Source organism: Salminus brasiliensis, chromosome 16, assembly GCF_030463535.1.
Source record: "Salminus brasiliensis chromosome 16, fSalBra1.hap2, whole genome shotgun sequence".
In the NCBI taxonomy this organism is placed as follows: domain Eukaryota; kingdom Metazoa; phylum Chordata; class Actinopteri; order Characiformes; family Bryconidae; genus Salminus; species Salminus brasiliensis.
The window spans coordinates 27,315,990-27,329,067 of NC_132893.1; the positions used below are offsets into that span (position 1 = coordinate 27,315,990).

The 13,078-nt window shown below is 40.4% G+C and overlaps 1 protein-coding gene across 9 annotated transcripts in view; it reads left to right on the forward strand.

The window, feature by feature from the left end:
- Positions 1 to 13,078, forward strand: part of ppip5k2 (diphosphoinositol pentakisphosphate kinase 2) — a 34,092-nt gene that overhangs the window by 2,480 nt on the left and 18,534 nt on the right. For all 9 annotated transcript variants that reach the window (XM_072659611.1, XM_072659604.1, XM_072659607.1 and 6 more), the window contains 11 exons: positions 2,567 to 3,002; positions 3,416 to 3,611; positions 4,061 to 4,151; positions 4,867 to 4,952; positions 9,704 to 9,858; positions 10,080 to 10,181; positions 10,674 to 10,835; positions 11,303 to 11,424; positions 12,485 to 12,586; positions 12,679 to 12,765; positions 12,996 to 13,071. In XM_072659611.1, coding sequence (XP_072515712.1) covers positions 2,841 to 3,002; positions 3,416 to 3,611; positions 4,061 to 4,151; positions 4,867 to 4,952; positions 9,704 to 9,858; positions 10,080 to 10,181; positions 10,674 to 10,835; positions 11,303 to 11,424; positions 12,485 to 12,586; positions 12,679 to 12,765; positions 12,996 to 13,071 — 1,341 coding nt within the window. In that variant the 5' untranslated portion in view covers positions 2,567 to 2,840. The remainder of the gene's footprint in view (positions 1 to 2,566; positions 3,003 to 3,415; positions 3,612 to 4,060; positions 4,152 to 4,866; positions 4,953 to 9,703; positions 9,859 to 10,079; positions 10,182 to 10,673; positions 10,836 to 11,302; positions 11,425 to 12,484; positions 12,587 to 12,678; positions 12,766 to 12,995; positions 13,072 to 13,078) is intronic.

Here is a 13,078-nt window from a genome sequence, read left to right on the forward strand (position 1 = left end):
GTTCAGTCAGTCAGATTTTTGTCTCTGACATTTTGACATTTCAGTTTTCCTGAAAGCATTATAACACAAAGATGATTCTTAACTGGTCAAGCGAGCATCACACTGAACACTCTCTCTACCAGTTACATTGATTTTTACTTAAAGATGCTTTTGCGAAACTGGGCCTAGATTGGTTTGGCTCAGGAAAAAGCAAAAAGACTTGAGGAAAAAATTGGTAGGATGTACCCTAACACTTGTTTTTTGACCGTGGACTCCATAAAAGACAACAAACGAGATCCACATTTAAATTGTAAAATAAATATGCAATGTTTAAATGGTCATATTTTCAATTCTTATATGCTTACAACCCTGATGTAACTTGTTTTGCCCTTGGGGCAACAGGAATACTGTTGTAAAGGAATTGAATGTCATAGATATAATGCTTATTTTCCATCAGTATGTAAAAGTCTATACTGTTGTGCACCACCAGTACCATCATAGACAATAGTTAGGTCTCTCATCACTATGCTAGATTAGATATTTGTTCACAGTGTACAGCATATTTGTTTGCAGTTCGACTTGCATGTCAATCTGTTATTCTTATTATTGTGACTGGGTCTGTCTCTGTTGTTAACTGGATCATTGGGCTCACAGGATAAGTTGGATGTTCTCAAAGCCATGTTTAATTTAGCCTGCTTTTCTTATGAGCTTTTCACTTTAGAATGTCTGTCGATTTTGCTTTAAACTGAAACATTGACTTGCTGCATGTTCAATAGGCAGTAGAGTATGAGGCCTTCCTAAGTAAATGGCGATCAATACCATCAGTAACGGGGCTAATTAATTACCTGTGTGATTTCTTTCTCTTTTTTGTTGCTCAGAATTAAGGCTCAGCTTGCCAAGCCTATAAGGCTTATAAGGGGCAGTGGTGGCTCAGCAGTTAGAGCACTGGGATATTGATAACAGGGTTGTGGGTTCGATTCCCGGGCTCGGCAAGCTGCAACTGTTGGGCCCTTGAGCAAGGCCCTTTACCCTCTCTGCTCCCCGGGCGCTGGAGTTGGCTGCCCACCGCTCTGGGTGTGTGTGTGTACTCACTGCCCCTAACACATGTGTGTGTGTGAGTGTGTGTTCACTACCAGATGGGTTAAATGCGGAGGACACATTTCACTGTACAGTCCACACTGTACAGTGACAAACACGTGCACCTTTACCTTTACCTTTAGGCAAATGAGTGAGCCGCATATTTACCATGTACCAGCTTAATCTCTGAGTAATTGCTGTAGTGCATTAATGTAGACCTGTGCCCAAAACATGGTGAACAAAGCTGATTTGAACTTTTCTGGCATTAATGTTCCTCTTGGGATTTCTCTACGCAGGCTTATTTGGTACATTCATGTTCTTACCCAAGTGGAAATCCTGTCCCCCCTGGTCACGATGACTTGATGAGATTAGTTTGCTACATCTGATAAGCTGGAGTAAAACTGCTCCAAAAAGTCATTTTCTTAAATAGGTTCTGGGAACTATTTCCTTTAATCTGCATTTTTTTACTCCTCCTATCTTTCCATCAGTGATGGACCCTCTACAGCGAACAAGAACACACTGTCCAGCGCCATAGCGAACTAACATGAGGGTATTTGGGGTATCTTTAAAAGGCCTAAAAGAATTAGAAGAAGGTTTTAAATATTTATATGTTCTGCTCAGTGGTTTTAAATATATATAATTGAGTAATGCAACAAGATGTACTGGGTCTTATTTACACACATTGTTAAACTCCTATAAAATAGTCTTAACCACATTTTTTTATTGGTAGTTTCAACATGTAAGTATAATTTGTAATTAATCAGGCTGTTTCTGTTACTGCAGTTTTGTCATAAGATGTTCTGTGTCGCACAGAAAATATTCCATGTGGTTTAGGTAAGGGGCGGCACCTGTTTAGCAGGATGCAAAAAGTATGCTGCGGAAATCGTAGTGTTTTGTTTACAACGCATTGAAGATGGCAAATTAGGCTTCAGACTCCTTCATTAAGATGTTATTAACATGCCCACTGTGAATTCTCTGAAACATTATCTGCTCTCTTCAGACATGGGCTCACTCAGGCATTACCTGGACTTTGTACTAGGGGGCTTGCAAGATAAAGTCCGGACAGTTTGCGTTCGCACATACAGCTCTGGGTTACCGTACATGTTTGAAAAAGCTTGCTGGTTGGCTCAGGGTAGTTTGGTGAGGTTACCTGTCATAGCATTACCTGTGCCTAGAGGAGGATTAGTGTTGATGTGGCAAAATTTGTATTTCAGCACGTATGACGTGCAAAGATGTAAACAATATAAAATATATTGGCTTTGGAACATTTTGGTTTACCACACAAATAGCAGTGATTTTAGGGTTTAAAATGAACATGGATGGATTTGGCTAATCTGTTGTATACTGAGTAGATGGATATATGTAAATAAGATGCTTTTTGTGACAATTTCAAAGCAACTGCTTTTGCAACTTAATTTCTTAATTTAGTTTTTTTTGCCTAAATCTGTAGAAATCCTAAAACGTTCTCATTTGAGTGTGCTTTCTTTTCTTTTGGATTTTTGTTCTTAAGGTGGATTTATTATTCTCCTATGGTGGAGAGCATCCTGATGGCTGGCTCTGAAGAACAGGAAGGGGGGATAGAGGCTAAGGTTCGGCAGCGTTAACCCCGCTGGTTTATGAGCCTCCACTGGGAGCAGCTCCCTTTGCAGTGCACTCTGCCCTGCTGAGTGCACTGACCCGCAGGCCCGAAGGTACAGCACGCAGCTCAGGACGGCGGGCGACACTCTGTGGGTGTTTTGGTGCAGCGAGGACAAGGGAGACTGGACCTCATCGCGCCAGGCAGCATGTCTGAGAACGAGGACGTAGATCACCCACGTTTTTTTGTGGGTGCTGACGATGGAGAGGGAGAGGAGCTACTGGACCCGGGCAGAGTGCTGGGGTATGACTGCCTTTACGAGAATGTGGAGGAGGAAGATGAGGATGCAGATGAGGAAGAGTATGACTCGGTATGTTTGGGGAGTCTGTGGTGCTGGATTGATGATTCTGTCATAACAAAACCTCACAAATTAAGTTTATAGAAGAAGGAAAAGTGATTCTTTGCCTTAATGTTCTTTTTGGACCATTTCTGTTGATTCTTTTTTTTAATGAAATGTTCACCCAGCGTAATTAAAACAGCATGCAACTATGTTTAGTTAGTCTTTACTAGCCTACGTCAGTTTAAAATTGGATCAGTGATCAGCATGTTAGTAAATGTACTTTTTATACCACTAAAATCTATCTAATTCTGTGATCATAAACAAAAATTGTTACCATCAGTGGAAAATCAGTTCTTATACTCGCATAATGTGCCTCTGGTAGCTGAGCTTGGAGGACCTCAGCATTTGACCAGGCTTGATTTTATGTTTCTTCCACACTGCAGCCTCCGGAGAGACAGATAGTAGTGGGAATCTGTGCCATGGCCAAGAAGTCAAAATCCAAGCCTATGAAGGAGATCCTGGAGCGCTTGTGTCTGTTTAAGTACATCACTGTGGTGACTTTCGAGGAAGAAGTAATCCTTAGTGAGCCTGTGGAGAACTGGCCACTGTGTGACTGTCTTATTTCCTTCCACTCCAAAGGTCGGTGCTGTCAGCTTTACGATATTTACATGCACAATTACACACAAGTTGCAGGTCCTTCAAACATTACTGTAGCTAAGACTAGCTAAAGAAAGACTAGCTTAGCAGTTGCTTAATACATATTTTTTTTGCTTTTAAAGTAACGCAGGATGAGATTATGTGAAATCAGTGTAATGTAGAACCATCTGTGCTACTTGTGCATCTTCTGTTACTCCATGCCCTCTGCAATATAATATACCATAGAAATATTTTGAGATGGTATTATGGTATGAAAAACGTGGGTACGGCCCAACTCCTATGCCCAGGACTGTTGCAGCCTAGCTGTTTGTACTTGTCATTGTATGCTTTGAATGTTGCAGCAGTTTTGCTGTGACTGAAATAGAGTCATTGTTCTGTTCTAAATTTACACTGATATATTGGGTTGTTTTGTCTTTTATTGCCTCTTAAAGGATTTCCGCTGGATAAAGCTGTGGCTTATGAGAAGCTCAGGAATCCATTTGTGATCAACGATCTGGATCTGCAGTACTGCATTCAGGACAGGTGAGCTCTATCCTTGTGATGAGCTATAAATCACATAAGCTTTGCTCAGAACAGTATGAGGCTCAACCACATTACCATTTGAGACAGTAGTATGACTTGTTTACTGGTGGGAACATTAGTCATTTGTAATATAATTGTAGTCGTGGCATTGACCTGTAATCTGTTTAGCAGAGGCAGATGATCCAATGCAATAATTGCTGCTGCCATGTCCTTATGAGACAAAATATGAGAATGCAACATAAATATGAGAACAATATAAATATGCAACAAAAATATGAGAATGCAACATAAGCAAACTCATTTTGTTTTTCTTTATTTTATGTTCTAGTTTCTTTACAATCTACATTATTGAAAATAATTAAATTGTGTACTTCATTAAAGCAATGTTTGCTTATATTTATATACAAAGGGATTATATCATGGAAACTGAATGTATTGTTTGATGTTATATGTAAACATTGCTTCAAAATGTAACATTTACTCCCAGACTAGATGGTTTATAGAGGGAAATTAAGCTATAAAAACTGTTAGTTTTGCATTGCTGATTTCTGTGATGTCTCAAAATTGAAATTTACTTCCATTGAAATAAAGAAAGTTTTTAGGATATGTTTTATCCTACTATGCAGCAAAGCTATATACATCTTAAACACATACAGACATGTTACATATTTGTCAACTCTCCTTTTCTTTGTATCGTGGGTCTCTTTGTCGGTAGGAGAGAGGTGTATCGGATCCTGAAGGCAGAGGGGATCCAGCTTCCACGTTACGCTGTCCTGAACAGAGACCCAGCAAGACCAGAGGGTATGTAAATGCTTATCTGTGGTGGGGTCTCATTTTTAGTTAGGTGTAACTGAAATGATTATACATGTGGCAGGTAATGACCAATGATGGTGCACATAGAAACTGTACTTAATGTTTGGCTTGAACACAGTTATGACAGGGCAATACACGGCTTTTATAAAATTACACTCTGTAGGCCTTTTTGTGACTTTCTGTTGTCTCTCAGCCAGATCTAGCTTTGGCTTGAAGTGTGTCATTTGCAGGTTTGCTGTTATGGAGTGTGAAATCAGTGGTGTCTGTTTTTCATGGCCTTTTGATGACCTGACACACAGTACCAAGAAAACTGTCTTCACAATTGTTTTTTTAAATAACAGAGTACACTAGCAGCTGAGGCTGAAATATGAGGCCTCCTAATAGACTCCCTCCCATTCCAGGCTGCTCCAGTCTAAAGGTCCTGTCAGTCAATCCCCTCTGTGTCCATGGTAACAGTGCTAGTTCCATGGCAACATCTGTCACATCGATGGGGAGAACTCTCTCTGTTCTCTCACTTTGTCTGTCTCTGTCTGTATCTCTGAGGTGAGCAGTCTCTGTGTGTTGCTGTTATCTGTCCTCTCTGTGCTGATTATCTGCTCCTGAGAGGGACCTTTTGCCAACGAAACAACTGAGCTATCTGTTGTCATTTCCGCAGTGCCTGTCGTTTGCTCCCACTTCTCCAAACCTCACTCTCTGTCTCTCGGTTCCTGCTGCATTTTTACACAGCCTGGTCTGCTGCTCCTTTCATTTTAGTACGTGCTGAAGCCTGAAGAACTCTGCTCATTTAAATGTAAATCCTTTCTTGTATAAATCAGTTATGTAAGCTTTTTGAGTTGAGAGGGAAATGAAGAAGTGCCCCTGTGGCACTGACGACTCCATGATGTCTCAAAGCACCTTTTAGATATGTTTTTCTTACGCACAAAAAAGCAATTAGAAAGTGTCTCTTCTCTCTCCTGCATGCTTACTGAGCTGTTAATGGCAACCCAAAACAGTGTGGTTTTAAAATGAGTGTTTTTAGTAAGCACCTGCTGGCTTGTTTTCTGCTCTTGTCTCGGGGGGGTGGGGGTGGGACTGAAGAAGCGTCTCTACAAATATGCCAACGTGGCTACCAGTGTGGGCTCTGATCTGAATAGCACATGGGTTATTGTAGTCTGCAGTTTAACTAGTACCTCTTACACTAGGGGTATTTTGCCATGCAATGACAATTAATCCAATTGAACATAAATGCAGTAACTAGGGTTCCTTCTCAATGTTGAAGCTTTGCTTTGAGGATTTGATTTGCATTCAGTGACGTGCATTAGTGAGGTCAGGATGTTGGAGGATCACCAGCCCACCTCATCTCAAAAGCTCTTACTGCTCCACAGCCCAATGCTTTTACCTCTTTTTACCCCTCCAATGCCAATAGGTTCATGTTTATCTGCTACAGAGAGTCATATTCTTTTTACTACAGGGACTAGCATTTACTCTTCTGTATCAACAATTAAAAAGGGGTGTCCACACACTTTTGGACATATCTTGTATTTGAAATTAGTTAGAAGTACAAAGGTTTGGTTCCACACTGTGCCCTTAGTCAATACATACATTTCTTTAAATCTGCCAGCAGCACAAATGATTTAACTTTCTTCTTGAAAGCACAGATGGTCCCAGATCTGCATTCCTATTCCTTATCTGCATTCCTTATAACTTATAAAGCCAAAAACGTTGCAGGTTGCATTGCTTACTGAATAATAAATCCTTAGAATTTAATATGGCACAGAGCTTAAAAGACTACAGTGAAATAAAATCACAGTTTTTCCATAATTGTATATGTTGTTTGTATTTACTCTAATATTATTATTTAATTCTGTATAAGGCTTAATATAAATAACAACACAATCCAGAGTGATTCAGTCAGCTGAGTATCAATCATTGAGAGATTGCAGATTTCATTTTAGGGGAGCCTTAAAGAGCAGGGTATCTAAGATGACAAAGCAAATTAGGCAGTTTGTGTTCTCATTTAAGTATGTTTAAACGTTCAGTTCTCCTTGAGTGCGTTCAGATGGCATTGCTATAGTGGCAGTTTTAAAAGAGGAGGTAGCTGGCTTTGTTTTTGAGGGAGCACATGCTAACCTTCACCCTTCCAGCTGGTAGCTTTGTCTAATGGGGAGTCTTAACTACTGGGTGGTAAATGATTAAATTGGGGAAGAGAAAAGTAAGTTTGGCTTCTTTACATTAGCATTTGTGGGTAACAGATATCTTTAAGTAGCATGGCCCTCTGGCACTGAATGAATGGTACAGTAGTCTTTCTGTGACTAAAGTGCTTGGATGGCTAGTGGCACTTTGATCATGCTGTCAACTCTATACTGTTACTAATAAAAGACCACAGTGAAGACCAATTAGCTGGCATGTCTGTTGCCAAATAAAACCGACCATTCTCCGACTCTGTACTACTTTTGGAGCTTAAGCAGCATAGATGCCTGAGGTGATCACAGTGAGGGCTGTCATGATACAAGAATTTCTGACTAAGTGTTGTATCAACACTGATGAAAGCAATCGGAACAGTTCTTGAATCAGTCAAAAAACTCTAGCATAACTGAGCATGAGGAAACATTCACAGATCAGCCACCCTGTCCAGATATGGACACAACAAGACCTGTAAAGGTGTTCTGTGGTATCTGGCACCAAAACGTTAGCAGCAGTTCCTTTGTGTCCTGTACGTTGTGTAGTGGGTCCTCCATGGGTTGCATGATTGAGCCTTGGGATCCCATAACCCTGTTGCAGGTTTGGTTGTCCTTCTTTGGAGCGCTTAGTTGGTACTGACTACCCCTGCCCCACAACACCCGCCTAATGTTTTGGAGATACTCTGACCCAGTCGTCTAGCTATCACATTCTGGCTCTTGTTAGTGGCTCAGATCTTAATGGTTGCCCATATTTCAACTTTAAGAACTTCCTGCCTAATATATCCCACGCCTTGACAGGTGCCTTTGTTAACCACAATAACAGTGTTCTTCACCACACCTGTCAGTTTTCATGCCATGGCTGATGGGTGTATGTTACTTCTACACATCATTAAATTGTAAAGCTTTTACGTGAATGGGCTCCACTAATGCCATGTTGTCTGCCTTTGCCTATTTGCCTTTACCTTTGTCAAATCATTGTGCACATTTTGATAGGCCATTAGGCAGAATACAGTGAATCAGAGAAGTACTGAAAGCAAGAATCTAAAAGTCTGATCTGAATTGAGAATAAGACCCTTAACTCTCTGATAGATCTTACAGCAAGAAGTGCATCATTGCTGATCCTTAGCAGAGTGCTGGGTTGCTTTGTGCTTCATGTTTTCAGTAGAACAGGTTCTGTTTCTGATAATCTACATGTATCTGCTGAACATCAGCCTTTTAATGTATTAATCATTCTTGTCATCCTTGTAATCCAGTGCTGGGCTTGTTTATGTACTGAGCAGTACTGGTAGCAATGTGCACAAGAGACCGTACTGGAGAGTAACTGGAAAGCTTGCAAGCATTAGACTTTTCTGAATGGATGGGAAAACCTCTTGGGCAACTGCTTAAAGACTTTGAATGAACTTTATTCTCTGTATTTGTGCTTTCTTGCTCCCATGTCAAGAACTACTGCATTCACCGGGCTGCTCTGTAATTTATGTGCACACAGAGATCAATCTTTGTCTCATTGGAGTTGTTCTCCGTTTCCAAAGCCAGTGCCTGTCTCTTTATCTTTGACATGGCAATGCCTGGAATTCTTAAATGGAAGGCAGTTGCAGCTACCGTGGCACTTGCTTCAGCACTCAGCAACACAGCACTGAAAATGCGTCACAGTGATAACCCCAGTGTAAACAAGAATGATACTTGCTTTCACTGACAGTAAAGTGGAATGTTTGATTAAATGTTTGATGTTTGCTGTAGACAGAAGTCAAACACAATCTGCTCTGCTAGATATTGAGTTTTATTAGTCCAACAGATGCCTTTAATTATAGAATCCAGACCCATTGTCATTGAATATATATTGCCTATTATGTACTTTTAGATTCTTAGACCCATGTTTTAGTTATTTTATTATATTATTTATTCCTTGTGTGGACAAAAGTATTGGAATACTTTTTATAATCACTGAATTCACATGTTTCATGCAGTCCCATTGCCACAGAATCAAGCATCTAGCCCTTGAAACACATTAGTGAAAGAATAGGTGGTACTAAAGAGCTCACTGAATTTTAGTGAGGTACTGTATGTAATAGGGTGGCACCGTTGCATCAAGTCAGTTGGTAAAATGTCTTCCCTCATAGATATTCCACCATCAACTGTGAGGGCTATTATTGAAAGGTGGAAGCATTTAGGAACAGCAACTCTGGATCTCTGAATTCTGGGGCTCAAATGGCATAGAAGTCTTCAATGCTCTGCTGACTCAATAGCTGCAGAGTTTCAAACCTGACTAGCCCTGTTTTTATTTTATAAAGCACCTTTAATCATGAAGTAACTCTTAGCGCTTAGAAGATCAGACTTGGATAAGATGTTGCATGGATAATGATACACATTACATTGAAGTGTGGGGGAGGGATGATGAGTACATAATAGTTTCATTAACTTGATTGTCAATGTGTGATCCAACAGCATTACACAAAGCAGTGCTCAGTTGTGAAACCAGCCAGGCCAGGTTTCAGTTTTCTATACAGTTTTAATGTTTCATATTGATGTATGTCTCAGTGTACATAATATGCAGTATTTCATGTTTATTGGGGTGTTTTGCAGAGTGTAACTTGGTTGAGGGAGAGGACCATGTGGAGGTGAATGGAGAAATCTTCCAGAAGCCTTTTGTGGAGAAACCAGTGAGTGCTGAGGACCACAACGTCTATATCTACTACCCCACTTCTGCAGGAGGAGGCAGCCAGAGGCTCTTCCGCAAGGTTAAAACATTCACATGCTCAAACACCATTACTGACTTACAATAAACTGCAATTATCTCTCCCTTAATACACAAATACTGTTTATTATACTCACGTTTGTTTTAAACACAACTTGACTTTTCCTCCTCAGCCCACAGGTTCAGTTGTATTAAATGTAAGCTCTGTTACCAGTTTGCTTAATGGCTAATTTATTCTGATTATTGCCTCTGTCTCTATTGCAGATTGGCAGCAGAAGTAGTGTCTATTCCCCCGAGAGTAATGTCCGGAAAACAGGTTCCTACATATATGAGGAGTTTATGCCCACAGACGGGACTGACGTGAAGGTATTAAAGCCTGTATTTTTCTTTGTGACTTTGTTGGGGGTATTCAAGGCTGGGTGCTGAGCTACGTAGACAGAGCTAAAGAGATGTCAATATTCCTAGTGTGTCTGGAATCAAGTTACAGCAGATTTGTAGCACTTGGAATAGAACAATAGCACTGGGGTCGTGTAATATGCCCTTGTCAAGGACTGCCTTGTCAAGCATAGCCAATTTTCTGTCTGTGCATACTCTGTCTGTGCACACACATTTATACAGCAGGGCATTGGGATGCATGTGTGTTGTCAATTCTAATCCTACCCTTCAAGTAAACAAAAAGGTTTTTGGCCTTTGAATTAAAAAAATGAAACACAGCTTTTGTAGAAAGTACTTTTTGTTGGTTATGTTGATCCTGACTTTGTACATTAGCCGTTTCCCTCAGGTATTCATACACGGTCCAGGCATTATTAATCTTCTAATTCTTTAATGTGTGTATTTCCACGTGTATGTGTATCTCAGGTGTACACTGTGGGCCCAGACTATGCACACGCTGAGGCCCGCAAGTCCCCTGCTTTGGACGGAAAGGTTGAACGAGACAGTGAAGGAAAAGAGGTTCGCTACCCTGTGATCCTCAATGCCAGAGAGAAGCTTATAGCCTGGAAAGTCTGCCTTGCCTTTAAGGTAAATGCAGGGAGGGTAACTGACTGCACTTACCTCGTGTCACTTGAGCAAGTTTATGAAAATATTTGTTCTTATTAATGAGTTATTATCAAGGTAAGCTTGATCAAATAATACATTTAGCAGCGCATGAACACAGGATGAGTTATGTCACAGCAGGATTACTTTATTCATATTGAGGAACAACTGTGTCACTGCAGTAAATAACTGAGTATTTTTGCTCCATGTTATTGTTGTGCCCAGAGGTCACATGGTGGGTGATATTACAGTTATCACAGCCCTTTATTGCAAACCTAAAAAAAAAAAACAATGGAATTTCCACCAATTAATTGACAGCATTTCCTTTGACTTTCTTTGACAGTGATAAGACCTTGACTCTTTTTTCCCCCCCACCATGGGTAAATGTTGGACGTAATATTGTAAACAGGGAAGTACTCACTGTGTTGTTGCTCTGCTTTCTTTACTGACAGCAAACAGTGTGTGGGTTTGACCTGCTTCGTGCCAACGGCCAGTCATATGTCTGTGATGTGAACGGCTTCAGCTTTGTGAAGAACTCCATGAAATATTATGATGACTGTGCAAAGATACTAGGGTAAGTAAAAATGTATGAGTGCATCATATTTTCCTCATTTACATTTGTAGCTTTCCCCAGTAGTGATGGTGCTCTCCCCTGTCATGTGACAGTACCGCCTTAATAAGGGATGTTTTGTTCACATTTCCATTTAATCATGTAGGTTCTTGACTGGATTATACATAATAAAGCGCAGGGCAGGGAAAGTATGGCTCTGGCAGAAAAGCTCCATGGGAAGTTGTAATTATGTTTCAATTAAATCATGGCGTGCCAGTATTGCAAAGCTACAAAATCTTAAGCTCTCTAGTCTTAAATCAACGGGAGGCTTATACAGTTTTATTGCGTTTCTGGCTTTTGTCATATTGACATAAATTCTTGCATATTAGCCAAAGTATTTTCTAATTTGTAACCTGCGTAACACAGTTGACCCTTAATTATGCATTGAGGTGACAGAAGTTACTCCAGTGAGCCAAACATTATGACCACTCACAGATAAAGCAAATAACATTCTTCTTCTAATGTTCTTTTTAGCATATACTTCATTCTTTCTCCTCCAGGCATACTATTGATCCATAGGCCTGAAAAGGAACTTTTTAGGTAGGTTTGGATTAGCAATATGTTTGTTGGAGAAAGAATGCAGCTGAAAATTGCTAATTTGCTATAGGGGTTGACTAAGATTTCAACTGTATATTAGATGATACAAGACAGTCGGTTATTGTAGTCGATGTGTTGGATGTAACACATGGGCAGAGGTGTGAACTGACTGAAGAACTACTGTGACACAGGTCACTGACATCTTTATTGATAGTTATGAGAGAAATGTAAAACAACACACCTAGGACACAATGATGTGGAGCTGTGGATTTGGATGAATGGAGCTCCGCCAACAGTTTAATTCTATCAATTTAGACATAATATAAAACGTGGGTGGCATAGCTTGCTGGTGCACTAACCTCACATCACCCAAACAGCTGTATTGTTATACAATGTTAATCTCAGAAGACCTCATTTCCCCTGTACAGGATTAATCAATGTTTAACCAGAGTAAAAGGATTTGTAATGTTGCTTTTTTCCTCCTCAGGAATATTGTGATGAGAGAACTGGCTCCTCAGTTCCAGATTCCCTGGTCCATCCCTTTGGAAGCAGAGGATATCCCCATAGTTCCCACCACTTCAGGGACAATGTATGTTGTTCACATTCATACTGCAGGGCAGGTAATGGCCATGTTCAAGCATCCATTGCCTCTTTCTCACTGCTCTGTGTGATGTTTGTTAGGATGGAGCTGAGATGTGTGATTGCTGTGATTCGACATGGAGATAGAACCCCCAAGCAGAAGATGAAAATGGAAGTTCGACATCAGAGGTGATTTATCTCCTCGTGGATCATGTTGAGTCATTGTGTTGGGTTCATGTTGCTCGAGGCAATCCTCCAGGGCAGCCTTATTTTGGTGGTGCTGTTCATGTCGCTGCTTAGCCTGGAATTTAGTGGACACTGCTGCATTGGAATTATCCTCATCTGTCTTTTTCAGTTATTATTTTGGGAAGAAAAAGAGCATCCATCTTCTTTTTCATGTGATTTGTTGGGTCTTTCAGGTTTTTTGATCTCTTTGAAAAATACGAAGGGTACAAAAGTGGAAAGCTAAAACTCAAAAAGCCAAAGCAACTTCAGGTAAATT